At 30.2% G+C, this 27,988-nt stretch overlaps 8 protein-coding genes across 11 annotated transcripts; 3 read left to right on the top strand and 5 right to left on the bottom strand.

Moving 5' to 3' along the window:
• Positions 1 to 461: 461 nt before the first annotated feature.
• LOC125066039 (DNA excision repair protein ERCC-6-like) lies at positions 462 to 3,608 on the bottom strand. The gene has a single exon (XM_047673929.1). It carries the CDS (start codon positions 3,398 to 3,400, stop codon positions 482 to 484), a length of 2,919 nt encoding a protein of 972 aa, XP_047529885.1. The 5' UTR covers positions 3,401 to 3,608; the 3' UTR covers positions 462 to 481.
• Positions 3,609 to 4,322: 714 nt separating this feature from the next.
• LOC125065852 (protein penguin) lies at positions 4,323 to 7,427 on the top strand. The gene is made up of 8 exons (XM_047673698.1): positions 4,323 to 4,889; positions 5,012 to 5,417; positions 5,631 to 5,758; positions 5,838 to 6,003; positions 6,183 to 6,359; positions 6,443 to 6,674; positions 6,757 to 6,953; positions 7,236 to 7,427. The coding sequence occupies exons 1-8, from the start codon at positions 4,531 to 4,533 to the stop codon at positions 7,407 to 7,409; spliced, it is 1,839 nt and encodes a 612-aa protein (XP_047529654.1). The 5' UTR covers positions 4,323 to 4,530; the 3' UTR covers positions 7,410 to 7,427.
• Positions 7,428 to 7,457: 30 nt separating this feature from the next.
• Positions 7,458 to 10,018, bottom strand: LOC125065853 (thymidylate kinase). The gene is made up of 6 exons (XM_047673699.1): positions 9,817 to 10,018; positions 9,532 to 9,632; positions 9,290 to 9,437; positions 8,874 to 8,991; positions 7,683 to 7,769; positions 7,458 to 7,599 (listed from the first exon to the last, which is right to left on the bottom strand). Exons 1-6 carry the CDS (start codon positions 9,893 to 9,895, stop codon positions 7,506 to 7,508), a joined length of 627 nt encoding a protein of 208 aa, XP_047529655.1. The 5' UTR covers positions 9,896 to 10,018; the 3' UTR covers positions 7,458 to 7,505.
• Positions 10,019 to 10,930: 912 nt separating this feature from the next.
• LOC125065757 (DNA fragmentation factor subunit beta) lies at positions 10,931 to 14,347 on the top strand. 2 transcript variants are annotated; one of them, XM_047673558.1, is made up of 4 exons: positions 10,931 to 11,159; positions 11,346 to 11,481; positions 11,921 to 12,109; positions 12,738 to 14,347. In XM_047673558.1, the coding sequence occupies exons 1-4, from the start codon at positions 11,055 to 11,057 to the stop codon at positions 13,373 to 13,375; spliced, it is 1,068 nt and encodes a 355-aa protein (XP_047529514.1). In that variant the 5' UTR covers positions 10,931 to 11,054; the 3' UTR covers positions 13,376 to 14,347. The 2 variants fall into 2 exon arrangements, with proteins under 2 accessions (XP_047529514.1, XP_047529515.1); XM_047673559.1 differs by having other exon boundaries at positions 11,012 to 11,152.
• Positions 14,348 to 17,554: 3,207 nt separating this feature from the next.
• On the bottom strand, positions 17,555 to 19,682 carry LOC125065625 (ribosome biogenesis regulatory protein homolog). Its single transcript, XM_047673355.1, has 5 exons — positions 19,265 to 19,682; positions 18,889 to 19,167; positions 18,579 to 18,798; positions 18,180 to 18,442; positions 17,555 to 17,981 (listed from the first exon to the last, which is right to left on the bottom strand). The coding sequence occupies exons 1-5, from the start codon at positions 19,411 to 19,413 to the stop codon at positions 17,831 to 17,833; spliced, it is 1,062 nt and encodes a 353-aa protein (XP_047529311.1). The 5' UTR covers positions 19,414 to 19,682; the 3' UTR covers positions 17,555 to 17,830.
• Positions 19,683 to 20,959: 1,277 nt separating this feature from the next.
• LOC125065624 (INO80 complex subunit C) lies at positions 20,960 to 21,539 on the top strand. Its single transcript, XM_047673353.1, has 2 exons — positions 20,960 to 21,219; positions 21,291 to 21,539. The coding sequence occupies exons 1-2, from the start codon at positions 21,072 to 21,074 to the stop codon at positions 21,488 to 21,490; spliced, it is 348 nt and encodes a 115-aa protein (XP_047529309.1). The 5' UTR covers positions 20,960 to 21,071; the 3' UTR covers positions 21,491 to 21,539.
• Positions 21,540 to 22,131: 592 nt separating this feature from the next.
• On the bottom strand, positions 22,132 to 23,578 carry LOC125065620 (U3 small nucleolar RNA-interacting protein 2). Its single transcript, XM_047673347.1, has one exon. The coding sequence runs from the start codon at positions 23,499 to 23,501 to the stop codon at positions 22,158 to 22,160; it is 1,344 nt and encodes a 447-aa protein (XP_047529303.1). The 5' UTR covers positions 23,502 to 23,578; the 3' UTR covers positions 22,132 to 22,157.
• Positions 23,579 to 24,670: 1,092 nt separating this feature from the next.
• Positions 24,671 to 27,480, bottom strand: LOC125065622 (serine/arginine-rich splicing factor 2). Of its 3 annotated transcripts, XR_007119634.1 has the most exons (5): positions 27,139 to 27,477; positions 26,882 to 27,022; positions 26,439 to 26,621; positions 26,138 to 26,204; positions 24,671 to 25,417 (listed from the first exon to the last, which is right to left on the bottom strand). XR_007119634.1 is itself a non-coding variant. In XM_047673351.1 (4 exons), the coding sequence occupies exons 1-3, from the start codon at positions 27,318 to 27,320 to the stop codon at positions 26,447 to 26,449; spliced, it is 459 nt and encodes a 152-aa protein (XP_047529307.1). In that variant the 5' UTR covers positions 27,321 to 27,480; the 3' UTR covers positions 26,109 to 26,204; positions 26,439 to 26,446. The 3 variants fall into 3 exon arrangements, 2 of the variants coding, with proteins under 2 accessions (XP_047529307.1, XP_047529306.1); XM_047673351.1 differs by lacking the exon at positions 24,671 to 25,417 and having other exon boundaries at positions 26,109 to 26,204; positions 26,439 to 26,582; positions 27,139 to 27,480; XM_047673350.1 differs by lacking the exon at positions 24,671 to 25,417 and having other exon boundaries at positions 26,109 to 26,204.
• Positions 27,481 to 27,988: the final 508 nt, after the last annotated feature.

The following is a 27,988-nucleotide window of genomic DNA, read 5'->3' as shown; positions in this document are numbered from 1 at the left end:
TGGAAGAATGAGACGAACTTTAACAAGTGTATCAAGCGATTTCAAACACGACTAACGAAACAAATTTGTTAACCATTGGATCTTAATAGTTTTACATTCAATTCTTATTAAATAACTAATATCCCACCGCGACCCGACTTACCGATATTAGTTTGACTAAGCTAATATTTTCTTTATAATTCTTACAATGCTAGACGTGACTACGTCTCCTTAAATGGATAATGGATATTTGATTTTCGTAAGTCGCTTAGTAAATGCTATTGAGGCAAGATTGATAATGTGGCATGCTTAATAAAAAAATAAGATTGTTTATAGTGTGAAAATAATCTTTATCGCACTTTCAATGTTGCGGTAATCAGGTCGGTAAAAGAACGTGTGGTGCGGTAAGTGAAAAATTGGATAATACTGTCATGAAACGAATTTACTTTGAAAATATAGGTAGTTAAATTAAAACTTCGTCATAATACTACTAAGCCAATATTTATTTAGTAGAAAATTTTATAGCTCTTACTGCCTTTTTTGCAGTTTTGATTGCTTCTACTTGAATTTTGTGTCGTTTTTCTTTTTCGGCTAATCCCACAACTACATCATGATGTAAAGCATTTTTAACAGTTGCTTTAGCAAAGAGTTTATTTAAAACATAATCATCATCACTATATTTTTTACCCTTATCTTTTTTTTGTTTTTTGGTTTTAACCCGTTTTACTTTTACCAAATTCTCGATTTCACAATCTGATGATGAGTAACTTCTTTTCCTAGATTTACTTTTGATTATTTTGTCATTGTTATCTTCAATACACTCTAATTTTTTTTCATTTCTTGCATTTGTAATTGTTTCTTCAATGTGTTGAGATTTACTTGTTGACTTTATTACTTCATTTTCATCTTTATTTTGAAGTTCAATTTCTTCATCTTTTTTATTTAAAACTTCTTTAAGTTCTTTTCCTTCATCTTTATCTTGAGTATTTAAAACTTCTTTAAGTAAATTTTCTTCGTAATCCTTTTTTGTATGTTTGCTTACTATATCTAATTCCGAAAGAACATTTTCAAATGGTGTGTGAGTTACTCTATCATCAACAATATTAAATTCTGGTTCTTCAACTTTTGGTGGATTAAGTAGTGACTCTCGTTTTTTTTTATATTTTTCACGAGGATCTTCTTGTCCTGCTGATGTGATAGCTAAATCTCTTTTTATTTTTTTACTTATTTCTTTAGCTTTTCTCCTCATTTCTTCTAATTTTCGTTTAGAAAATGATAAACTTTTGGAAACATTACTTTTTCCTTTATCAGATATTTTATCAGATAAACTGACTTTTGTATGTTTAAAAAGTGCTGCCGTTTCTGTGTCGCCTTCACAATTCAGATCCTCAAGTGTAAACAAGCCTTGCAAAGTACTTGTTGTTAAAACATTTTTTTGATTAGGATCTATTAATATCTTATTACTAAGAAAATTTTTAAAAATCTGTCTTTGATATATTTTTTCTTCAATAGTTCCAGCAGAAAGCAGCCTGTACACAGTAACATCCCTTTGTTGGCCAATTCTCCAAGCTCTTTCTTTAGCTTGATTATCAGTAGCCGGATTCCAATCTGGATCATATATAATAACTCTATCAGCACCAGTCAAATTCACCCCGAGACCACCAACTCTTGTAGTAGCAAGAAAAACCAAATATTCAGCATTTTCATTAAAAGTTTGGATTAAGCTTTGTCTCTGACTTACACTAACACTGCCATCCATTTTTAAATATTTAAAATCATGATTTTGTAAATGCTGCTCCAAAAGGCAAAGCATTGCTCTAGATTGCGAAAAAATTAATGTTCTGTGTCCTTGTTTCAACCAAATTTTCAACAAGGAGTGTACAACAGACATTTTACCAGATCTTTTCCAGAGACCAAATGTTTTTTGATCAATTTCTTCATTTTCTTCCTGTGCTTCATAAAGATATAGGTCAGGATGATTGCATATCTTCCTGAGTGTTGATAATGCAACTAAAACTCTAGCTCTTAATGGATCTCCATATTTTGAGTCTTTGTCAAGAATGCTTCGCACTGTACTAGTCATAAGATAACCCATATACAAATCTCTTTGTTCTTTTGTTAGAGCACAGAAGAGGACTTGTTCATTCTTCTCCGGTAAAAGAATATGTTGCTGTACTTCAGCCTTGGTTCTTCTTAACATATATGGAGTAATGAGTGCCTTTAGAGCTTTAGCAATTTCCAAAGCTGTTGCTTCTTGGTATTCTGTAGCATTAGCATACCCTCCTTGGGTTATAGGAACAGCAAAGTGATCCATAAATGCAGTATAAGTACCCAGTAGTCCTGGTCTCATAAAATCAAAAAGAGACCATAATTCTTGCAAACTATTTTGCATGGGTGATCCAGTAATCAACAATTTATGAGGGGTATCAAATTTTTTAACTAGTTTACTTACTTGAGTGTCAGGATTTCTAATTTTATGCCCCTCATCTAAAATTATATAATGCCATTTTTTCATCAATAAATCTTTTATATATCTGACCACTCCTGCATATGTAATCAATAATATGCCATGTGAAGAATAAATGTCTCTAATGAGTTTATTATGATTTCCAATATGGGAACCAGAATGGTGAAGTACAGCAACTCTGAGATGTGGCAACCAGTAATGAAAATGTGACACCCACTGATATATAACGGTAGCTGGTGCCACAATAATTGAGGGACCGAGTCCTCCCCAAGACCCACTATCTGTTTTGGACAACCCAGCAATGAAAGCAATGATTTGAACAGTTTTACCTAAACCCATCTCATCCCCCAGTAGTCCTCCAGATTGAACCTGATGTAACTCCCACAGCCATTTAACACCGGTTCTTTGATATTTGTATAGTTGCTTCCAAATGTAGTTTGGGACGCAGAGACCATTTTGTAGTTCATGGGTGACTTCATAATCTTTATTTCCATCTAAAATATATTGTACATCGGCCGAAATACAAACTCCATTATATTTTCCTGCAATGGATGATTTAACACTATTTCTCCATTTGTCTATTCTTTCATTGTAAAGAGTTGTATCACCATCATCTATAATTTTTTTTATATTTTGCTTAGTGCGAGAAGTAGGAGCTGAACTGAGAATATTTACATCTTCATCTTCTTCACAGGATGGTAAGTATTCACTGTCTTCATCGGAGTGTTTCGCCACCGATGTACTTGCCTGTGGACATGATATTTTTCGCTCCAGTTGCTCACAATCATCTTCGTTGCCTTGGAAATTCTTGTGTTTTTGTTTTTTTGAAATTAACTCTGCCGCTTTTTTGCTTTTTAGAGATATTAAATCTGCGACTTCATGTTTTGATTCCTGTTTTTGTTTTGCCAGCGCTAATTGGGTTTCTAAATATTTATTTATTATTATATCAACCATTTTCAATTTTTTGAAACTTTAAATTATTATGAATACATAGATTGATAAACAATTTTATTGTGCAATAGTTATATTATATTATAAACCTACTTTGTAATTATTATTGCCACATAAATAAACATTTCCTTTATTTACTTAGCAGTTTGAAATTCGATTCAATGACAATCGAGTCCATTGCCTGGCATTATATAGCTATGTTTAAGTTATAACTTTCATGACTGAGTTACCATAAGACATAATAAAATGAAATAAGGCTTTTTTACTTTACTGACGTAAACATATTAGGACCCAATGAGATGGACATGTAAAAAAAATTAAAACTTAAAGTACATTTTTGTCGAAACCTGTAATAATCATATACTAAAATACTAGAAATATTTTTAAGTTTAATATGTTTAACCTATTAAGTTTAAATATATTAACTGCTACATCGATTAAAATAACCACCCAAAATATAAACAATGATCATGACCCACTAATGACGAGATAAATTAAGTGCAGTGATCTCAATAAAAAAGCTTTAATATATTTCAAATTGTTTTTATTGAGCATACGAGTACCCTTTTTCCGCAGTACGCAGATGTGGGTATACTATTCAGTCCAGTTAAACTGTGATGTTACTGTTTGTACAAGCACTTTATTTTACATATGTACATGTAATAACGCAAGAAAATTAAAATGGTTGAAAAGAAGGAAAGGATGGTCCCAATTTCACCTATTTAAATCGATTTTTTTTTTTACACTGACTATATTAATTGTAAAACTGTCGGTTTCAAATAATTATTGGAAGTCAGATTTCAGAGTCGCTATACCTATTGAAAGGTTTGAGGCTGAGTTGCGTTTATACCTTTGCTTCTTAAAAGAGAAATGATTATAAAAATAATGTTTGAAATCTTGTTGTTTTGAATTCGTGTGTCAGCTGTCACGTTGGGAAGTTGTCAAGCAAGTGTGAGAAACAGTCCCGACACGTGCTTTTTTAAAAATCAGCAATTGCCTATATCTTAATTGAATTGAAATTCTTGATATATCGTACTGTAAACAGTAAATTTTTTAATATACTTATACGTTTTTCTAAACATTTAAAGGCAAACTCACAGATTACCTAACGTGTTTAATACATTATTACTAAAATGCAAAAAATTAAAAGGAAAAATGCAGATGATGATGGTTCTCCACCCAAGAAGAAAATACTTTTTAGTGGTCCTAAGAATGAAAACAAAAAAAATGGAGACAAAAAGTTCAATGATAAAAAACAAAAATTTGATAAGGGAGTAACTAATGGCTTCAAAAAATTCAACAAACCTTTTACAAAAGGCAATGATTCTAAAAATAAGCCATTACCAACTCAAGGTATTACTGAAAAACCGAAATGGTCAGAAATGAAAAAAGAAAAAAAGAATCTTAGAACAGAGAGACGTAAGGCAAAAGCTACTGCAGAGATATTTGAAATATCTCACAAGGCAAAATTATTAGCAGCTCAAATTCAAAGGTAAAATATCATAATATACTTTACATATTATATTTAATGTATTTGATATATTGTTTCTACTAGTGAATAATATTATTTTGGATGTAATAATTATATGAACTTGGACACTAATTTTATTTTAGGAAAGTTGTCAAACCTGAATTTCGAATGCAAGCATGTAAAGAACTGCACTCTTTAATCAAAGGGCAGTATAAGGCAATCGCTCTTACCCATGACTTGAGTAGAGTAATTCAAGTCTTACTTAAACATAGTCCAGAGGATATAAGAAATGATATAACTGAAGAACTTTTGGATTTAATGGTTCCGATGATGCAGTCTAAATACGCCCATCACTCTGTCAAACGTATCCTAAAATATGGTACAGATTACATACGCCATGAAGTGATAAAAAAGTTTTTTGGTCATGTTGTTTCCTTAGCATCTCACACTATTAGTGCACCAGTCTTAGACTATGCATATGGAGAGTTTGCCACTAAAAAGGAAAAGATACATATGCAACAGGAGTTCTATGGAGACATGTATAAAAATGTATGTTTATTTTCATCTTAAAATTTGGCCTGTCTTGTGATGGGGCATTATTCTCTGTTTTATCTGCTCTACTTTATACCATGGTTGCGTATCATTTCTGATAACACTCAACCATTGTAGCTTATTATTTCATAATAATTTTTATAAGTTTGAATTTAAATCATGATTTTATTGCAAATTGATAATAAATTATGGTTTTTTACCATGTTCCAGTCAAAAGATGAAAAGGTAAAAACCTTAAGTGATGCTTATAAAGATAGCCCTGAAATGAAATCAGCAATCTTGCAGTCTTGCAAAGCTAATGTGCAAAAAATATTAGATAAAAATTTACATGATAGCGAGTAAGTACTATAAACAAAATATGACAATAACAGCTTTTTTAAATTGTTATGAAACTTTACTTTTTTTTTTCTTTTTAAGGTTACTTCATTCAGTATTGTATGATTACATTAGAGAATGTAGTTCAGAGGACAGGGTAGAATTGATTTCAACACTGAGTTCACTCATAGTGCCACTTAGCAATTCTTTGCCTGGTGTCAATACAGCAAGTATGTGTGTGTGGCAAGGCACCAATAAAGATAAAAAGGTGTGTACTATACTATATAGTAAATGTAATGAATATCTTTATATATGATGCTTGCCATGCAAGATATACAGTTTTATAAGAATCAAAACAATCAATCCTTAGGGATTATGTAACATTATATTATATAAACTAAGGTCTTCTAAAAATATTAATATGTTGTATTTTATCATTATTTGCAGACAATATTAAAAGTAGTTAAGGAGCATGTGGTACCACTAAGCAAACATAAAACAGGCTACAGGCTTTTGCTAGCAATTTTTGATTCTGTTGATGATACAGTTTTAGTAAAAAAGGTGATTGTTTCAACCCTCGCTAACAACCTTAAAGACATAGCCAAAGATCATTGGGGAAACATGGTATGTGTATAAATTGTATTAAAATCATTACTTTTCTTTTTTGGTTATAATGGATTATTAAATTTATTTTTATTTTTACATAGACGTTACATTGGCTTGTTAAACCAAAAGATCCAGCTGCATTCCATCCAAGCTTAATAAAAATTTTAGATGAGGGATTTAAAAGTGGCACATCAAAAAAAGATGCAGATATCCGTGTTTCTGAACTGAGAGAGGCAATACTTCCAGCACTGAAGAGTGATATTGAATCAGATCCTGATTTCTGGCTCAGTACTAAATCTGCATTTTTGTTAGTAGTAGCTGTTTTATCCATCGGTAAGCTTCTATTATTGATTTCATTATAATGTAATTACAATAAAATTAACTTAATAACAATTTAACTTTCATCGTTTTATAGAATCATCAAAAACAATATTAGAATCACTTGCAAAAGTTATTTGTCGGTCAGACTGGATAGTAAAAGCAAATGAAAAAGATGTACTGGCAATAGAAGATGCCGGCATTCACATGTGTTTAAAAAAACTAGCAATATTGGATAAGACTGCATCAGACACATTGGGTGATGCCATTTGTGAAAATATTGAAGATGAAGCAGTATGTATATTTTTTTGTATGAATTAAATTTAATTTATAATTACTGATTCATTTTATAATCATATAAAGATGTTCTGGAAATCTGAAATCTGGTGTGTACACTTATTTGCTTTATTTCTGAAAGTATTGTTTTATTTTTGTTTAAGAGATTTATGTGTCACCAGGTCCATTTTAAAATAATTTAGAACAGCAGCATCTATTTATTAAAATCTATTTATTAGAATTTTAAAAGTTCTAAAACTTAATTTACAATTATATTATTCTTAATAATCTTTTTTCTAGTTAAAAGCTTGGCTGCCTACAAACCGAGGATGTTTCTTTATATTAAAATTGATTGAAAATAATAAAGAAAATGTTGCCAAGAAATTTATTAAGAAGATTAAGAACCATACAAATATTTTGAAACAGCAATCATCAGAAGGTGCAAAACTTCTTTTGCAATGTATTAAGAAATAATAAACTTCTTAAAAATTACTTCTACTTATTACTGTAATCGATTTTATTATCACATTTAACTATTACATAACCTTATTTAATTAACAATTAGTTTATTTATACCCATATTTTTCCAATTGGTTTATCACCTACACTGTCAATAATGGCTAATGTCCTTTGAAATAGTTCCTCTTGGATAATTTCCATGGACCTGAAATAATGCAATTGCATGCATGAAGTAAGTCTAAATATAATAAAATTTTAAGCCACTTTTAAATAATTGTTTTTTATTACCTGCTAGCGTCCAAAACCTCCCAATTTTCTTCTTTTAGTTGCATATATACATTTGCTACTTTTTTCTGGAAATCTAATACTTCATATCTAAAATATATATCAAATCTAATTTATAATACATACTTGTATGGAATAGGATGAGGTTTTCTACATGTACAAAGAAATGTTTTTAATAACTCTTTAGTTATATATTTTTACTATATAAATATTTTTGTTTCTTTTTGTGACAAACACCACCATTGGCACTGTAAGAAATATTACCCATTTCTTGCATCACCATGTGCCAATGACTTTGAGAACTAAGATGTTTTGGCCCTTGTGCCTCTTGTTACATTGGCAGGCACTGGCACTCACCCTTCAAACTGGAATATAATACCAAGCATTGCTGTTTGGCAGCAGAGAATACCCGATAATTGTAGTTTATTTATACTTTAAAATGACTTTTTAAGTTGTCTTTGAAGTATCCATACTTCTAGACCCTTACAAGTTCATGTTTTGCATTAGCAGCCCGTAAATGTCCCACTGCTGGGATAAAGGCCTCCTCTCCCTTTGAGGAGAAGGTTTTTGGAGCATATTCCACCACGCTGCTCCAATGCGGGTTGGTGGAATACACATGTGGCAGAATTTCGTTGAAATTAGACACATGCAGGTTTCCTCACGATGTTTTCCTTCACCGCCAAGCACGAGATGAATTATAAACACAAATTAAGCACATGAATTTTCAGTGGTGCCTGCCTGGGTTTGAACCCGAAATCATCGGTTAAGATGCACGCGTTCTAACCACTGGGCCATCTCAGCTCTTCAAGTTCATGTTTTACAAACAAGAAAATGGTCTACTTTTATAATTGTAGCATACATATTACAAATGAAAAAATCTACTTAAAAATTCAATTACAATAATCAAAGAAACATAAGGAAGTGAACTTAAGATTTATTTTATGTGTGTCATACCCATCATGAAAGATGAATAAAGAATAAGAGTTTAGGTATAGTAAGTGTCTTTCTGGTATTATATTTATCATTATCATAATTTTTTTCAGGTTTTCTTGACTTCAAATATACTAGTTGCATTGTTTCAATCCTAATATATTATATTATTAGTATCAACGGAAAACTATTTCATTATAAAAGTATGATACTAATTTTAAGTTCATTCATTACTTTATATCTAGATATGTTGATAAATCATACCTCTCATTGCCAAAGCCATTTCTTTGCTGCACATTCTCTAATGACATGTTAAGAAAAAATACATGGTCTGGTTTTGGTAATCCTGAATCTGGTATTTTGCACCAATTAACATTTAAGTCTAAAAAAAAGAATACCTAAATATGGAAATAATTATGCGGACTGACTAAACTAACATATTTATGGAGACACATGCATTTTAAGTTTAATGTTAAATGGGTGTTCATATGGATGAAGAAGATGAGACCTTGTCCAATTTAACCAAAGATATATGGTTAGAAAATACCTTTGAGTTTCCTTCTGACTAGTTTGTTATTATAATTTATCAAGTAGGTAGCTGAATTTTAACCTATTATGATAAACCAAATGGATAAAAATGAATAAATAATATTTAAAGTGTATATTAAAGTTGCAGTTACCTTTAGCAGCAGAGAATGCAACACCTGAATAACAATATCTGTCAACTATTAAAGTGATACCATCTTCTAAGGTCTTTATAATGCTATTTGCTTTTTCCCATCTGTTTGCAGAAAATAAAAGATGAATTGTTTCATCCGACAACTCTTTCTGTAAAAATATGGAGAACAATGGCTTAAGAAAAATTAAGATGGGATGAATATTTTAAAGATATTTAAAAATTAAGGCTTTTTTTAATTCATACCTTTGATTTTAAGTAACTGTTAATAACTTTTCCAATTTCAGTGGATCGATCCGGAAAGTTTGTGTATTCTGCTTGTATTTTTTTATTTCTCAGACATTCAACTGAAGTGCAAGAAAATTGAAGCGGAATTATGTACTTCTTTACAAAAATATAGGGCAAGTGAGGTTATTTATACTTTTTGAAGACATATTATATTGATAATTTTTAAATTTTTCTTTCAAAATATAAATTTTAATATATCATTGGTTTTAGTTCCATTAAGTATCTGGTACAATAGACAATTACCTAGTTTCTTACACTGTGTAGTTTTACCGGTTCTATCAACACCTTCAATAACGATTAATGCTCCTCTTTTTAAAACCATTGCAATTTTTTTTAATTTAAGTTTTATGTTATAAATCTTTAAACAGTAGTATAGATTAAGTATAACGAATGACTTATAAACAAGTTCTCAGTTTAGATGCTAATAACCTTAAAAAAAAAACAAATAAACAACCGTCATGACTCATGTGAGTGGACATGTCTTAATATTATGTTTAGTAGTGTTGTATATCGACAGTCTACTATCGATAGACACTCGATAGTCTATCGACAGCAAGTAATTTTTCCATAGTATTACTTTCTCAAGATAAGTTATTTAAATAGTTTATAATAATAATAATAGTAATGCCAAGTAATGAAACTATATTTAAATAAGTTTAATTAAATTTGCTCCAGTAAAGAGATTATTTTATTAGCGATTATTCGAATTATAAAAACCACTAAAATATATCCTTAAGTATAAAAATCGTGTTTCTCTTTGTAGAAGTGTAAAATTTATATAATTACATACGTCCATCGATGTCCAATGACGCGTTCCAAAAAATCACAATATTCAATGACAAATCAGGGTCATTATTAGGAACTTTGACTTCGTAATCATCCTTTTCTCAAAATTTATTCACTGACTACCTATATCACTGTTATCAATAATATTGGTCACGGAGAGCTATGATAGTATTGATCTAATCGATACTATCGATGATAGATCCTGAATAGTTTTCGAGGTCAACTATCGACAATCAAACTATCGATAGTTCTGAAACTCAGGCACAGAGAACATAACCGTAAGATCAGAGTAAGTCAGTAACCACTACCTTTTTTTTTAATATTTAGGTATACATTTAGGTATACTTCCATACACAGACAATAAATATGTAATATAAGACAACGTTCTTTGCGTTTGTAAGCTAATATATTATTTATAACATGTAATTGATTTATATTTTTTTATAATGTATACTTTGGCAAAATAGACAATAACTTTGAAGTATGTTTAAAGTATTAAGAATGTTACTAGAAACGTCAGATGGCTTCTGTCAATTATCACGGACTCAAATCGCGCAAAAATTGACAGCAGACCGGAAGTTCTTATCAGATCGAAAAGTACCTACTAGTTGACTTTACGTTGACGGTACGCGTTTTTCTTTGTTTTTATTATTGTACTAATATTTTAATTAAAAGTTTCTTGAAAATATTGAACTATGAAAAAAGGATACAAAGTTACGGATGTGAAACGGATTAAAAAAATTGGGGTAGCAGCTGAAAACCTGGAAGAATTAATTGAAAAATCATGCAAAAAGTTAGGAGTAAGTTGATTCTTTTTGAAATACGACAACAAGTACATAATAACACGTTTAAATTTAATCTTAAATTGTAAGTAGGTTTTTTTAAAATTTTTCTTTTTAAGCGGTAATTATAATAAATATGTCAAGGCCAGATTCCCTTGACCTAATTTGTTAGCCCGTGACCTAAATCACATTGTCGGTTTTTAGTTCAATGTCAGCTGCGCAGAATGCAGACTCTACGTAGCCGAGGACGGGACTCATGTAGATGACGACGATTATCTAAAAACTTTGCCACCACAGACACTATTCATCTTATTACAGGAAAAAGAAAAAATGGTAACTGGTATGTTTAAAAATAAACAAAGATTGGCTTTTTAACATAATGATACATTGTAAAGATGTGTATGTACATCTACATGGTATCTTAAAATTATTTAAAAATAAATCAACAACTACCTTTTAACTGTAATTTAAGACAGATGGAGATTTATTTAAAACAAAAAAAGTTTTACAGTTTTTTGCTTATAGAACAACTTATAGTACTTTGCTTATAGTTTACCATAATATCACACATTTTAACAATTGGATTTGGATATATATATATTTTAAGGAACATTATATAAAATAAATAAATAACAATTTCAAACCAATCTCTAAACTCATTCCTTCAGAAAATAAAACTTAACTAGATAATACCTTTTCTAATTAAAATAATTGATAATTTTTATATTTCTCATATTTATATAAATATTTCATGGTGATTTATTCAATATTTATTTTAGATTTTGACTACTACTACAATCTGATTCGCTCCTGCAAAAAGGATTACATTGATACTGGATTAGCTGCAAAAGATTTTCTAAGTACTAATTTTAAAGAAAAATTCCAAGTATTCCAGAAGTATATTGCAGCAGCTAATGATGCAAAAACTTTGCTTAGCGAGCGAACTCAAGATCCCGCATGGTTTGAGGGTATATTATTCATAATTATTTCTTTTAAGAATGGTAGTCGTAAAAGTAATTTGAGTACTTAAAGGCTGATCATGTTTATTAAAATGAATTGGCAATTAGGAAACAAACAGAGCTATGACATATTTCAAATAATTGTATTAAGAATGCAATTACAATACATATTAAAATTTCAAGAAAAGTTTTTATATTTGATATACTTTTTTAAAAGTATTTTTTGTTTTGTGGAAAGATTTTTATTTTACACTTCAATACTCTTCATTTTTCACACAGAATTGCAATTGTCATGTTTGTATCATATTTTTTAAACAACTGTAAAAAGAGGTTTTATTGGGTTAGTAATACTAAGACATGTTTTTGATACATAACATCTTTCCTCTCGATTTCCTGTAATGTATGGGAAATATATAACATAAATCCATAGAATTACGCACTATTTGATTTGACCTATGAACACCCGCTGTGTATAGTTGACCGTCAGATGGTACCTGATAATGTTGCTTATTAGTTATTACTATTTCAAGTGTGATGACAAATGTTACATATTGTATGTGACTACTGTAAGGCTTGTTTATTTTAGCTTGAATACCTACTGAAATACTTTGAACTTAGTATAAACTGTAATTTTCAGGACTTGAGCCCTCTGAAAAAACAAAAGAGCAGTCCATGTCGAAACGTGTGAAAGAACGCATGCGAGGATATTTTTATAAAACCAAAAGTGCTCTGCAATCATCGGAATTATACATACATTCCAGAAATGGACGAAGTAAGAAACTAATTGACCAGTTCCTATTAGACTTACGAAAGCTGCTGGAATCCAATAAATATAATGAAGGTTACTTCAATAGACATGATAATATTACACGTATGTGTAACGAAAATGGACTTTTTGAATGCGGGGGACTATGGAACAATCAAAGATGTACCTATGATGGTGAACATGTTATAAATCCCTATAGAACCCGGGAAGAGCGTATTATTTTTCAAACTTGGAATTTAGATCATAAAATTGAGTTATCCAGATCAGTCGTGCCGATGATACTGAAAGCTATTGAGAGATTAGGTCAAGCAACAGTTCAGTGTACATCTTGCAAAAAAATCGCCGGCGAAGGTTATATTGAAGCTGATAGATATTATTTACAGATTTTTACGCGCGAAAATTTAAAATTGGTGCACATCGTTTGTCATTATAAAGGCAAACACGACATCCAGTCCGATGTATACACGTTATGTAAGAAATGCTTGGTCAGTCAAATGATACAATCATAAATTTATTTTATATTAAATGATAACGCATTTGTACATATTTTTCTATGCTTAGAAATATTAATTTAAATATTTATATTTTGATTTTATAATTTTTGATTATAAATCATGATATTATTATATTTTGATCTGTGTGACCTTTTTACAAGGTCATATCGAAATTTAAAAAATGAAGGGGTAATCGACATACAAACTGCTATTTAAAGACTAGGCAACTAACTACGATCCATTAATTTACTATTTTTTTAATCGGTTCGTAAAACAATTTCAGTTCCTAAACTATTAAAATACTGATTGATCTTCTTTTTATAACATTTTTGTATGCTATATTCCTTAAACGAAATAATGTAAAGTGCCAAACTACACGTGTAAGACTGCAGAATACGTTTGTACGTCGAATTACCACTTAGTAGCAACAATATTAGTTGCAACCGAAAATTTTGCCTTTTTTTCATGTAAATCCATAATCACATAGTTATCTTAATATCAAAAAAACTATATTTTTTGACTACTTATGCTTGGTATGTATTTTCGTGATATATTATGTACTTACCTGTATTTATTATTGTCGGTAAAGTCAGTTTGATCAAAAGTTTTAAAAACAAAAAGCAAATGTTGTAAATAAATGCAAAAAGTATATATATATTCATGAGATAAAATAGGCAAAATTTAATAATTTACGGAACATTTTCGTATCTGTAAGATACCATACTGCCAGAACTATTATGATAAAATAATTATAATAAATAAACATCTATGAGATGTTTTATTTACTACTGAATTATCGTAGTAGCCTTTTAACATAGTCATTATTTAAAACTGTTGATATTATTAAAAATCTCTAAATTTTTCTATTCCTTAATTGATCTCCTCTACCCTTAGTTAATTAGAATAAGTGTATTGTATGTAGTTAATCACCTACTATAATTATTATCAAATAAATATTTATTTTTTTATTAAATGATGGACTTATATTCCAAACATATATTGTTGTTAATGGTTGTGTAAATTAATTATTTATATATTTTGTTAATTGTATTAAATGAATTGCTTGTGATATGAGAACATTGTCAATGATGAAATTATTTGTATTAATCTTAATTTAACAGTCTAATTTTACTAAAATGATAGTAATTGAAATTTTTTTAAAAATAATAATACAAAGAAAGAAAAAAAATGCATTTTGGCATTTATTTTTCCATCTTTGACAAAAATATATTTTCAGTATTATAATAACTCTTATTTTATCAAGAATTAATAAAATTCACAACCTCAACTTGTATACAGGGTTATTAGATAGCCAAAGAAAATTGTCTATTTTTCCATACGAATTTTATTAGTGATGAGCTTATTCAAGAAAATAAAGTCGAACTGAAGTAAAATTATTTTAAACATATTTGTTTCATGTAATTAATAATTATTGTTATCTGTCGATGTTTCTAACTAATTATGTTTTAATACATTAATATTTAAATTAGTTTAATAAAATATTGTAACCACACTATCCTATGCCTAAAAATTAAATCAAAAGATATGAAGAAATGTAATATTGCACCATAAACGAACATCCGACGTCTTCTTTCACATGTTTTATCTACAAAAACTCTATTAAAATTAATATATCAGCGAAAGAAGCCCAAGTTGGCGCTCTAAAATCAATTAATAACACCTGAAAAGCTACTTTGTATTGTACCAGTTAAAGATTATAATTGCATACATAAAAAAAACTAAATACTCATAATTGAACATATATCAATAGATTTACATATTAAACTGATGTTCGATTTAATTCTTAAACGTTTATTAAAGGCGTTAAATATTTATCTTTAGCTTTTTTATTGATCTTAAATGTATAAGAAAATGTATATTTTTATAATAAAGATAAGTAATTATATGTATTACTTTTTTATTGAAACAATTATTAGTGAGTGTGGATTATTATTTTAAACGTGCCTACTCAAGTTGATTTATGTACAGTTTAATATTTAAGTTTAAATATTAGTATTGATTATGATAAGTTATGTACGTAACATAAAAATATTTTATGATAATGTAATTAAATAAATATTAGCAATATTAGATAAGTAGAAAATATTATTATTGTGATATTTATATTCAGTTTAAAAGACATATACTCATTGAATTGCTGTAAAACTGATGTATAAATTTAAGAAAATAACTTCCACTTTTGATTTCAATATTAATTTTTTTAATTATTTTTTCTAATTGCTGAAATGAACTGTATTCAATCATAATTAAAGCTTAAGACAATGGGTCTACATAAATTTGGTTATATTAAAGCATGTAGGCTGTATCCAAATTATCAATTGTAAACGAAAATATGCACTTCAAATTATGTATTGTGGCTTGTTTTTTATTGAAATACAGTCCTGTCGATTAAAATTCGAAGATTCGTCTTAATTTATTTCTTAATATACTTTTACTGTGCGTGTGTCATGAAAAATTTTTTGTATTTTTGTTTTATTTTTTATATGTAAATATCACAATAAAGTGACTTATAAAACATAGTTGTGAATGTAGACGCTTCCAATGTAGCTTTAGTGATTAAGTGTAGTACGTAGACGCGAACATTTTCAAAATACGTATTCGGTTTCAATATTATGTCTATTCTGCAAATGTTTGAAATTTATAAAAAAATGTAAAGAATATTTTTTGATAAGTAAATCTAATCAGTGATTATTTAATGTTAATAGGCCATCCATAATATATCCGCGGTAAAAAAAGTTGTACCTACTCTATACTAAATAAGTATAAAGCGTAACAGTTCTTAAATAGAAACTGCTGTTTAATATACATGTTTGAATAAAAAATAATCATAACAGAAAACTCAGTGATTCTCTTCTGTAGTAAAACTCACGATCTAAAGTTAAGATACAGCGGGCCATCTCGGCTCACGATTAACTAAATTGTAGGTAAAAATACACAAGTATTGCAGACATTATGGTGGGCCTAAATGTAAATAAAATAACGTCAGGTATCTCATTTTTCGGTATATTAATTTTTGTGAAGAAAAGCAACTCCTCTAAGAAATATTAATGTTTAGCGTATTGAATAGACTGTTAGATCAGTAGGTATTGTGTAGAGTTATCTATATATACAGTATTGACGTTATAACCTCATCCTTTATGTTAACAAATGTGGAATATATGATGTAACATAATAAATGGTATATATTTGATAAGTGTTTAATTAATTGACCTATCCTTCACTCGCATTGACTTGATGATGATATCCGAAAGACTTCGGCTTCAGCCGCACGTTAACTGTGCAGAAATTATTACAGTGTACAAGTGTGTTCAAGGGTTGATTCTCGGCCCAATTCTGTGAAACGTTACGACTTACAAATATCACTCTCATAATCCGATATTTATTAGTAGCATCCGTGGCCCTAAATTCCGAGTCAAGTAAAGTCCTTTTAAAAAAAGTATATAGATATCCTCTACTTTCTATTTGTGATTTATAAAATATTCCTCTTGTCGGCTGTTCTTAATGAGGGTTAGTGAATACAAATGTGGCAGTATTTATCTAACAAATGCACAATGTTTTCCTACATTGCCAAACACTAGATGAACTTAATAATAACATAAGTGTTTTATATAAATATAAAAACTGTACTACTAATTTATGTATGTAAGTAAAGCAAACCTGCCTTTTTATTCCTCAGTTCTTTTGACTCGGACTTATGGAGACACTTTTTAAATCCAATAGCCAACTTATGCCAGAACATAAGCAAAAATACATAACACTAATATTCTATATATTCACTATAATTTATTAAAGATACTGAATTATCCAATTTGATTCAATGACATTTCTTATTTCTGAGCCGAGATGGCCCAGTGGTTATAACGCGTGCGTCTTAACCGATGATTTCGGGTTCAAACCCAGGCAGGCACCACTGAATTTTCATGTGCTTAATTTGTGTTTATAATTCATCTCGTGCTCGGTCGTGAAGGAAAACATCATGAGGAAACCTGCATGTGTCTAATTTCAACGAAATTCTGCCACATGTGTATTCCGCCAACCCGCATTGGAGCAGCGTGGTGGAATATGCTCCAAACCTTCTCCTCAAAGGGAGAGGAGGCCTATAGCCCAGCAGTGGGAAAATTTACAGGCTGCTAATGCTAATGCATTTCTTATTTGGTAAAATAATAAAAAAAAAATGCTATAATTATTATATTTCGAATACATATTATGACAAAAAAGTTAACATTGAAAAAACACTAACATATCCAAATATATAATATTGATCATATTTTAGTGTTAAAATATACTGTCTACAGTCAATATACACAATTTTTATACAAGATGTGACTACTTCTTAAAATATATGGAAAAGTGAGTTTGTTTGTTTGTTACAATTGGCTGATTAATATCAATAAGAAAATGTTAATGTGTTTTCATTGTCAGCTTAAAATCCAAATGGTTCAACTAAAACTATCTCCTCTTCCTGCCTGGATTCTTTTTGTTTGGATTCCTTTGGCCCTTGCCAGCTTTTGGCTTTTTAGCTGAGAAGTTAGTTACATTGCCACCCTTAGCTTTGCCTTTTCCTTTAATTGGTTTCATACTTTTCTTTTCTTCTGATCTTCTAAATTGACAAAAATAAAATAGTTTATAGTTTTAAATTTATCATTGTAATTTATAACACAATAATAAATATAAATATGAGGATTAAACATAACTTTTAGTAATACTGAAATATTCTGATATTTATTGAGTCTTTCAGTGATTTAATACAATACCTCAAATAAAAAAATTCAAATTCAAAAAAGGTGATTAGACTTACTGTACTTGTTCTTTATGTATATGTTTAGATACTGCTTTATCCATATCAATCTTAGGTCTCTTGTTCAGAATCCTGTCTATGAGGTTAAGATTATTTTCTCTTTCCACCTGTGGTGTTGGTATTGGTGCATTGCGTTTCCTTACTTTGCCTGGGATCAGTTCATGAACACCTTTACCCCTGGCTTCTTTTTCTTTTGGCAGCTTATCTTGGAATTTACCAAGAGAAGCAGTAGAAGCTTTTGCAACAACAGCTGCAGTAGACAGCTATAAAAAATCATTTAAATTCAAAATCCATTTAGACAAGAAAATTTTCCAAAAAAATTTTTTAAATATTTTTTTGTCATTATCATAAATAGTCTAATATTAATGTATCTGATGTTTAAAAATATATTTCTTTTACCTGTGTAGCATTAGCTTTATCAGAGGTGACAGGCAACCCAACCCTAGGAATATTGACTTTCCTAGACCTTGCAATATTCTTAAGCCTTTGTAATTCATTTTTAGCAACTTTCTCTGACTTTTCACTTGCTTTCTTTTCATACATATCAGTCATTGGATCCACATTTTGTGGAACTTCTATTAGCCAATCTTTCTCTTTTTCAGCAGCTGCCTTTCTGAAACTGTACCGAACAAACATTTCATCATTAATCAACACTCAAATAATTAATATAAATGAGTATGAATTACTATGCATAATAACAAAATCTTACCCATAGAGTGGCACCCATTTCTGTAACTGTTCATCCCATTTGAGTTTGTCTTTCTTTTGCTTAGTAATTCCTTTTGCCTTGGCAAACTCTTGCCATTTGGTTAAAGGTTTCGGTTTCGGCACTGGTTTTGATCGTGGAAGAACTGTTGTTGGCTGTGGTAATTTAACTACAATTGCTTCATCAATTCTCTCTGTTGGCAATTCCCATATTTTATTAAGAAGCAGCTGAGTATTGTCACGGGCCAGAGATTGTAAATACGCATCCCTTTGACTATCGGATCTAAAAATATTTGAACAAATTGATTATTATTATGTATACCATCATTATGAAATATTTCATTAATATGTTATTTTAACTGACATATTATATTACTCACTTCAACAATTTGGTATCGAGATCATTTGTATCAAAAGCCAACAGAGTTCCGACATCTAGTTCTAACTCTAAATGCTTTTCAACAGTGATAGGTTTATACTTTTCCGCTTTTTTTTGTTCTTTTTCTAAGATCTCATTTACAATATCCATTTTAAATTATTTTTATGTTTATCTTTATACACTAAGGTAAGGTACAAAATTCACGTTTTATTCCTGAAGTTACAAACACGTGTTGTATTACGCTGTAAAATACCCTTTTAACGTGAGGGGAAGACTGTTATCTTAATGTATCCCACTAATGGACTTTATTACATGTTTAGTATATAAAATCTTAGATGTTTTAAACATCCTTTTACACAGAACGTTGTAAAATAACCTTTAAAAGTTTAAATCACGTTATAGTGTTTTCCAACTTCCAAGGTATCAATTTAATGACATTAAAGCTGTCAAATGTCAACTACGGAAAAATGATGCAGTGCCCTCGGTACAAATAAAAGCCAAATTAAAAAAAAAATGATCTGTATACAAATTTCACAAAAATTCTAAATCTGTAATCATTTCAATAGATACGGAATGAAGTGCTTAGATCCTTTATTTTACTTCTCATCTATAATATACCAATTACCAATATATGGGACTATTCAATAGTCTTAGAAGATGACCGAGGTGCGCAGGCAAAATGCTTTATTTTGGGCGTTTAATAAAAATTAAGCCTAATAAAATTCTATTTTTCTATGTAACGAATTTCATCAAGCACTGCTGTCGGTAGGATGCGAATCATAGGCACTTATGTCACGCGGCTCACATGGGCGCCTTCAGCGCGTATTTTTATCGTTCCTCAGATTTCAATGCATTGAAATATATCAATCGTGAGTACGCGCGTTCATTGCAGGAGAACATGACTATCTTAAACACCATAATATTTATTTACAAAATAAAAAAACGGCTGTATATTTGGAATGCCCGGCATGAATCATATTGAAATAAAAAAAATAAGGGCACTGTTGTCTGTTTTCCCTAATTCATGTTTTAGTAGGGTAAGAAATATATTTAATGGAGACGCATAAAAACAATGATTTTTTTTGGGACAAGTTTTAATCTCTGTCAATAGGTATTCAATTTAGGCCGGGCTTAATCAGGTGGACAAAAAGCTCAGGCGCCGCATGTTGAGGAGCCGATAATGGACCCTAAACTAAGACATAGATATACATAGACATATATTAGACATTCAGTTTAAACTTGTTAATTAACTTATAACATTTAAATAATGTATCTCTGTGGTATTTTTATCAATCAATGTCGTGCCTAAATGTGTGACATATGTATGATTATTAATGACGTTCTGATCCCTGAGTAAAATGGAAAACACTAAAATTAAAATAAATAACACTAGATACATTATTGGTATTATAGTATCGATAGTAATGTTGTCTATATTATAATCAAACGTGTGTGTTTTTTTATTTATAGTTAAACATTTATTGTCAAATAATTATTGCATTCAAATCAACTTATTGATTAATAGAACTTTCATTTTTTTCGTTAAACTAAGATAGTTTTAGTAAAGAACAAATATTTATAGACATTGGTAGATTCCTAAAAATCGATTAGTTTATTTGGAATTTATTGTCATTGGTTATCGTAATAATCGATTACATCATAGATCATCACTAATGACTAAACATACTCTATGAAGTCTATGAACTTTGATTTATTTGTTATAAACAAGTTCTAAAATTGTAATAACTATTATTTTTAGGCTAAAAGTTCACTTTCACGCAATTTTTTATATTAGTAACTATAGTAATATGACTGGTGAATCAGAAAGGAGTCATTGTTTTAAAATCGAAAATAAATTTATTGTTAAAAGTGGTTGTAAGAAGCGTATGTGGAGATCTCTTAAACAAATATTAACTACTGAAAGAACATTACCATGGCCTAATGACGCTGTTCTATGTGAGTATTTTATAAGATATATGAGAGCCAGTAAAATTCATATTTATTTATAAATATGTCACTTCTTGCAGATTTTTCAATCAATGCACCACCTTCATTTAAGCCAACTAAGAAGTACTCAGATATCTCTGGTTTGCCAGCGCCTTATATAGACCGTCACTCGAAACTGTACTATAGCAATGCAGAAGAATTTGCTACGGTAAGAAGTTTGCCAATGGACATTACTGCTGGGTACCTACAACTGAGAGGAGCTAATACAATTGTCGGTTAATTTTATCTGATGTATATACATTTCAAATTAAAAGCATTATTAAATTCAACATGTGTTTTAAATTACATTCAGCAAATGGTGACTCAACAGTTGACCAACTTAGTACAAATTATAATATTATAAAATGATATACCTACATACCTATCAATACAGTTTATTAAAAAAAGAAAGTAATTACCAATTTTATAAAATTATTTATATAGCTTCCATTTTACTTGTGATTGATTGATTGAGATGTACATGCTTTGTATGTGTCCCTATATAATGTACAGTTAATTGATCACAATGTTACTTATTGATATAAGTTATTGATCTTGTGATTTTCTTTTTTGGAATTAAAGTAATATATGTATGAATATACATATATTACTTTAATGATACAAATTATTAGAATTCAGAAATACAAAGTTGATTACTAGGAACCAGTGCCTTGGTTCATATATACTACGAGGTATAGTACAGGTACTTTATTATTAAATTAAAAAGAAATTGAATATGAGATATCTTTTAAGAGGTATTGAATTATTGTGATTAAAATTATATTAGTAGCAAAGTTATCATATAATTATACAATAATTTGATGTAGTATTAAGTATTTATAAAATATTATGTAATTATAGTATTATTAATAAAAAGACATATATTTTAAAATTTGTTTATTAAAATATTATGACTTCATTGATAAATTAATAACTAATAAGCCATTTTTTGCACTCCCTTGCTTAAACCACCTGCCTCCTTTGTGTTCTTGTCCTAAAGCTGCATATAAAAGTCTGCCATTACTTGTAAATTGCATATGATTTACAAATCCATTTTTCATTATGCTAAGCAAAGGTTCTATATTTTTGTATGAATCACTGACTTTCCATAATCTTATGTAATTATCATAGGATCCAGATGCAAAAACATCGGAATTTAAAAGTGTTGCTAGGCTTGTAATCCAGCGTGGGACCTCATTTTCAGAACCGTGTGCTTCTGTTACAGTACATAATGGCTTTTTCTTCAAGACACTCCACAAACATATTGAACCATTGTCGCTGCCAGACACAAAATGCTCCTCATCCAATAGCTTCACTTCATCAAGACTTCCCACTGGACCGTTAAAAATTAACTGTGATTCCTCAACTATTTTCCATATTCTTACAGTGGTATCTCGACCTCCTGAAGTTATAGCTCGTTCCCTAGTTAATGCATCAATAGAAGTGATAGGTGATTGATGACCAAACAATGTTTCCACATATGCCATTTCATCTAATGACCAGATCCTTACAGATCTGTCTTTACTAGCTGAGTACAAGTCATGTGTGTTCTTCCTAAAAACTAGACCTACAACCACATCTTTATGGCCTTTGAATGTATGTATGTGTTTCAATGTATGAGGGTCCCAAATTTGAATGTTTGGTGAAGAATCAGAGGTAGCTAAATATTTTGAATCTGTAGTTAAGGCTACTGAAGTAATACCTCCTTTTAGGTAAGCGGAATGTGTTTTATAAGTTAAAGAGCCAAGTCTTCGTTTTTCCCTGACACTCCATTTAATGATTGTACCACTCTTACAGCCAGTAAATGCGAAATCGCCTTCACTGCTAATACACAAACATGTGAGTGATAGGCGATGTTCTTTGGCCCTAATGAGTCTAATATTAGTATCTGTTGGAGCAATATATTTATCGGCAACTTCTGTTTTTAGCCTTCCTTTCTGCTCCAAGTAATCTTTCTGTAAACGTTTTTCAATAGCATCGTCTAGAACCTCCGACCTCTTCGCTTCTTCCTTTTCTATTTCTTCTAGATATTTCTTTGCTAATCGCAACTTCTTTTGTTCTGCTGTTTCATGGTCACTCTCTGATTCCTCCGCTTCAGAGAACTTTTTAAGGTCCAAATCACTATCTGAGGATTCTTGTCCGTTTTCGAGGTTAGGAGCATTTGGCTTTTTAGGTTTTTTCTTGTTTATTTTTTCACTTTTTCTTTTATGAACTTGTCTCGATTTCCCTTTTAGGAAAAATGAAGAAGACATTTTCTTTTCTTTAATTTATAATATATATTTTATATACAATTTTGTTGAACTTTCAATGTAGAAACACGTTGATTTGGCAGATAACATTTGACAATTGACAGTAGGAAAAAGTATGACCATTGCAAAAATAGAGAATCTAGTAAGATTATGTATTGCTTTTCATTTTGTCACTGGCGTTTTACAATATCAGTATTATACAATTAATTTAATTTGTAAAAAACAATAAAGGACAATGAGCCCACTATCCTGATATCAGGACGGCGGCTCACTTTAATGTAATTCTTGCTAAATATATGATGGCGTAAATTTTAGGCTTAACTGGTGGCATTCCTTTTATTAGGGATGTGTATAACATTTATAAAGTCAAACATTTTGCCTACATTTAAAGTATATAATAGAGTAAGCGTTTCTGAATTGATTAATACTAAGGAAAAGTATCCTTCCCGATCACTTGAGCCAAATAGATTACTTTGAAGTCTCCATTTAATGAACGTTAATTTCACTGAAATTGTTTAAGTTTCAAAGATTCACCGGCGTAAAACAAATTTTTAGTTAGCCTGTGCGATTCGTGATTTTTAAAGCTCTAAAATTGGGTGTTACACTTTTTCCCACGGAAATATTTCGTTACAAAAGTGATAAAATCGATCGTACTGCACTCAATCTACTCACATTTCGACTAGTATATGGCAATGTCGTCTGTCTACGAGTCGGTAATAAAGTATATATCATCAAGGCCACATACATTTATATAACTAATAATTTAAATTAATAAATGTATGTTAATATTTTTTTTTTATAATCATTAATTCTTACGAAAAGTTAGAATAAAAAAGTATCATAATTAAAAAGATAATTTTTGTTTTAAAATTATATGAATGTACTGTGTGATATGACAAATCCTTAATTTATTTTTATGCGAGATTACTGTGCTATACTTGATAATTATTATGTAGATTAAGAAGTTAATATTATTTACGTATGTTGTTTGGCTTTGTTCATGGAACGATTATCCTTAACAATTTAACATTTACATAAAGCCATGATGATAGTATGTTTTCTGTACTTCGTATACTCTACATTTGGCAATAATTTCTATAGATTTTTATTTAATGATTTTTTTTTTATATTCAAATTAAAATATTATTAGTGAAGTAAATGAAAGTCCTTAGTATATCATCTATTGTTTATTTAATTTAAAGATTTTGAAACGAGTGTTGTCATCCGAACCTGGTGTTCCATCCACATCGCTCCGACTTCTTCTCTCTTGTTGAGTAGTTAATTTTTTAAAGAAAAGGTTTTTTTATTATTATTAAATACATATCTTAAAATGAAAAACACAAATTTGTGTCATTTTTGTCGTGCAAATAAACCTTTTCCCTAAAAGGAGGTAAAATCAGATATTAAAATATATGTACTTCTAGAAATTTATAGGCAGGGAGGGAGAGAAATCCTGCATTGTTAGAGTAACCTAGACGCACGTATCTGCAAATCACAGCAATCAGCACAGGAAACTGCCACAGCAAACAGGCCAGCGAGCAGCACCGGCCTGCCAAACAAATCCACACATTACCCACTATGCAAATATTGTTTTTGATTTCTAAATCTTATCGTGAAATTACAATATCTATGATAATGCTCTTTAATTAAACAACACGCATCTAATAATTACAACTAATTTCTAGTTACATTCTAAAAGTGGGATAGTTGACATTCACATAATTATAGTGATTCTAACTCAGATGTAGAACTTCATGTACACATCTGTCTGGTCCTAATTATGTGTGACTTGATTTTTGCAATAAATATAAAAGATTACTCATAACTTATGCTCGGCAACAACAGCAATTCAGCAGTTGTCAGCAAACCGCAAAACCCCCCTCCCCGCAAACAGCCTCGCTCCCCGCATACTCCATGCCCTGAGCATACCAACATTTCTGTTAATATTGTAATGCTGTGGCTAAACTTTAATTTGATGTGAATGAAGCTTATGATACATATAAACTTAGTCCTAATACAAAATTTTGCAACAAACATGTTACTTGCACAACTTTCAAAATTTGAAATTTGTTCTGAACCCTACAGCTTACATATACAAAAAAAAAAAAACACAAATTTAAATTGATATAAACATTGACATGACTTTAGTGCTATTTACCAAGTCTTGAGGTGGTCCTATAATATGCCCAATTTAACCCAATTTGGAGAACATGATCTTCCGATTTTATAATTTAACCTGAAATAACATCTTACGACTATTACAGTCATATCTAAGAGTTAGAGATTAATCACATTCTAAAAATACATTTATTGAATCTCATCAACTTGATTTGAACTTAACATTTGTCTGTTTAAATCAAATTATCACACTAAAACTTTCAAACATTTTAAGTAAAAAAATATAATAATACAATTTTGACAATATACATTTATAATCCATCAGCTTTAAGAATGGGCAGTTAGTTGAAAAATGTAAGTGATAACACATTCACAAACTTGTACATGAAAACAGAAAAATTATTAATATACAATTATTACAATAAATTGAAAACTTAAAACTAGATGTTTTGTTGCAAGTTTACCACTATGTTGCTCATAGTTAGGTCTATAGGTCTTATTGTTTAGGAGTGTTCTAGTACCTGGGCTGAAGGCTGCCAGCTCAGAGGCAGGGAGCACAACCTTTCAGCTCACTATGGTACTCTCAACCTGTATCAAGAAATTATTTCATATTGATTGATTTATGCCTAGGTTTTATTTACTTCAAGTGTAAAAAGCTTGTTTAAAGTTTTGTTTGTCTTATAGCCATCAAAGCTAAATTGATAGATGCTGGCATAGTTCCTTAAAACACTACTACTTAATTATTATTATCAGTTGAATGTTGAGGATTATGGCCTTGAAAACATTTGAAAATAGATATTAAAAAATACAATATATTCTTACACAGCACTTCAATGTCTGGAACGGGAGCGGCTGCGGCTACGGCTACGAGACCTGCCGCGGGAGCTCTTGGAGTCCGAGCGTGACCTGGACTTCGAACGTGAACGGGAGCGGCTGCGAGAGTATGAGCGCTTCCTGGAGCGGGACCTGGATCGACGACGTGAACGAGACCGTGAACGCGAGTAGCTAAAAAAATACCATCACATACTAATTTATATAGGGTCCATAATATACTGCATTCACGTGAGACGACTCAGCCGTTCTGTAAGAATGTTTATTAGCTTAAAACTATAACGGAAATTGCATTCGGCATCACTTACAGTAGCTATTATACATTTTTTTTATTTATTAATATTATTTGAAAACTGAATACTTCATTATAATACTTTTCTATAAATGTTGTCCATGCAATTTTAAAATTAAGATACAATTTAAATAGTTTTTACCTTCTCCGACGGTCGTATCGGCTTCTGTAGGGTGAGGATGGACGGCCATAACGCGCCATCTGAACGCGAAGCTCCCTTCCATCCAACATGCGCCCATCCAGAGAATCTAATGCTTCTTCAGCATCTCTTCTATCGTAAAACCTAAAAACATGAAACCATTGGGGGTAGACATAACCTATGCTATACGCAATTTTATACCAATTGCTGAATCATAGCATCATATAGTTAAATGCATATTAAGTATATAGTTAACATACCTGACAAAAGCAAATCCTCTGCTGTCTCGCGTATATCGGTCTCGTGGTATATATATGTCGCCGACATCACCACACCTTTCGAAAACGCGACGCAAATCTTCTGGGGTTGTTCTATAGGTAAGATTATCTACTTTTAATGATACCATGCCATCTATACGTGGCGGTGGTCTACCGTAACTCATTTTGGTGTTTTAATGTTCTATGGTGGTCGAAAGAAACAAAATAGTAATGATCAAAAATAACTATCACAGTTACAAAACAAAATGGCGGAACTTATAAGCTTTTCATAAAACGAAGCGTCTCACAGGCTAGTTCTTTCTAGAATGACAAAGGAACGGAAGTCATAAAATCATTTTTAGTTACCGGACGCGTGAACGAATGAAATTGAATGAATGCTGTAACATTGTTATTGTTGGCGAAATTGATTCACACAGATAAAAAATATATATTTCTGTGATAGGTTTCCATATTATATATAGGTACATACACACCTTTTAGTTTTTACTTTTTACGCAATCTGCAACATTTACGTTCTAAGGTGTCTTTTAAAAAGTAAAACACTTGGAAGACAGAGATGATGTAAATCGCTATCTAAAGAGCATATAAATATTGAAACAGTTAGGTAATTCGGCAAAATAATTAAGAAACTAATTTGAGCAACACTCCACAATGGTACACAATTTAAAGTGTATACAAATTTACAATACAACAAATATTTAAAATCAGTAATAAATTAATGACGCAAAATCTTTAATCAATCGAAGAGCGGAATTATGATCGAAAGCTAAATTACTTTTATTGCTAATTATTCTGCTGTAATTGCAAGCTGCCATTTTATTTTATTTTCCCT

The sequence above is a fragment of the Vanessa atalanta genome, chromosome 8, assembly GCF_905147765.1.
Source record: "Vanessa atalanta chromosome 8, ilVanAtal1.2, whole genome shotgun sequence".
Taxonomy (NCBI): Eukaryota; Metazoa; Arthropoda; class Insecta; order Lepidoptera; family Nymphalidae; genus Vanessa; species Vanessa atalanta.
The sequence above is the reverse complement of the archived record's forward strand: the minus strand, read 5'-3'. Positions and strand labels throughout refer to the sequence as shown.

Excerpts from the sequence above, each read along its gene's own strand:
- LOC125065622 (XM_047673350.1), bottom strand. The coding sequence starts at position 27,320 with ATGAGTTACGGTAGACCACCGCCACGTATAGATGGCATGGTATCATTA. Across the intron at positions 27,023-27,138 it reads AGAGGATTTGCTTTTGTCAG|GTTTTACGATAGAAGAGATG; the intron begins GTATGTTAACTA and ends TCATGTTTTTAG. Across the intron at positions 26,622-26,881 it reads CGATACGACCGTCGGAGAAG|CTACTCGCGTTCACGGTCTC; the intron begins GTAAAAACTATT and ends GTATTTTTTTAG.
- LOC125065852 (XM_047673698.1), top strand. The coding sequence starts at position 4,531 with ATGCAAAAAATTAAAAGGAAAAATGCAGATGATGATGGTTCTCCACCC. Across the intron at positions 5,759-5,837 it reads AAAAATTTACATGATAGCGA|GTTACTTCATTCAGTATTGT; the intron begins GTAAGTACTATA and ends TTTCTTTTTAAG. Across the intron at positions 6,004-6,182 it reads GCACCAATAAAGATAAAAAG|ACAATATTAAAAGTAGTTAA; the intron begins GTGTGTACTATA and ends CATTATTTGCAG.
- LOC125065625 (XM_047673355.1), bottom strand. The coding sequence starts at position 19,413 with ATGGATATTGTAAATGAGATCTTAGAAAAAGAACAAAAAAAAGCGGAA. Across the intron at positions 18,799-18,888 it reads AAATGGGTGCCACTCTATGG|TTTCAGAAAGGCAGCTGCTG; the intron begins GTAAGATTTTGT and ends TGTTCGGTACAG. Across the intron at positions 17,982-18,179 it reads ATACATAAAGAACAAGTACA|AAGATCAGAAGAAAAGAAAA; the intron begins GTAAGTCTAATC and ends TTGTCAATTTAG.
- LOC125065757 (XM_047673558.1), top strand. The coding sequence starts at position 11,055 with ATGAAAAAAGGATACAAAGTTACGGATGTGAAACGGATTAAAAAAATT. Across the intron at positions 11,160-11,345 it reads AATCATGCAAAAAGTTAGGA|TTCAATGTCAGCTGCGCAGA; the intron begins GTAAGTTGATTC and ends GTCGGTTTTTAG. Across the intron at positions 12,110-12,737 it reads AGATCCCGCATGGTTTGAGG|GACTTGAGCCCTCTGAAAAA; the intron begins GTATATTATTCA and ends TGTAATTTTCAG.
- LOC125065853 (XM_047673699.1), bottom strand. The coding sequence starts at position 9,895 with ATGGTTTTAAAAAGAGGAGCATTAATCGTTATTGAAGGTGTTGATAGA. Across the intron at positions 9,633-9,816 it reads TACACAGTGTAAGAAACTAG|TTGAATGTCTGAGAAATAAA; the intron begins GTAATTGTCTAT and ends CTTGCACTTCAG. Across the intron at positions 8,992-9,289 it reads TGCATTCTCTGCTGCTAAAG|ACTTAAATGTTAATTGGTGC; the intron begins GTAACTGCAACT and ends TCTTTTTTTTAG.
- LOC125065620 (XM_047673347.1), bottom strand. The coding sequence starts at position 23,501 with ATGTCTTCTTCATTTTTCCTAAAAGGGAAATCGAGACAAGTTCATAAA.
- LOC125065624 (XM_047673353.1), top strand. The coding sequence starts at position 21,072 with ATGACTGGTGAATCAGAAAGGAGTCATTGTTTTAAAATCGAAAATAAA. Across the intron at positions 21,220-21,290 it reads GCCTAATGACGCTGTTCTAT|ATTTTTCAATCAATGCACCA; the intron begins GTGAGTATTTTA and ends CACTTCTTGCAG.
- LOC125066039 (XM_047673929.1), bottom strand. The coding sequence starts at position 3,400 with ATGGTTGATATAATAATAAATAAATATTTAGAAACCCAATTAGCGCTG.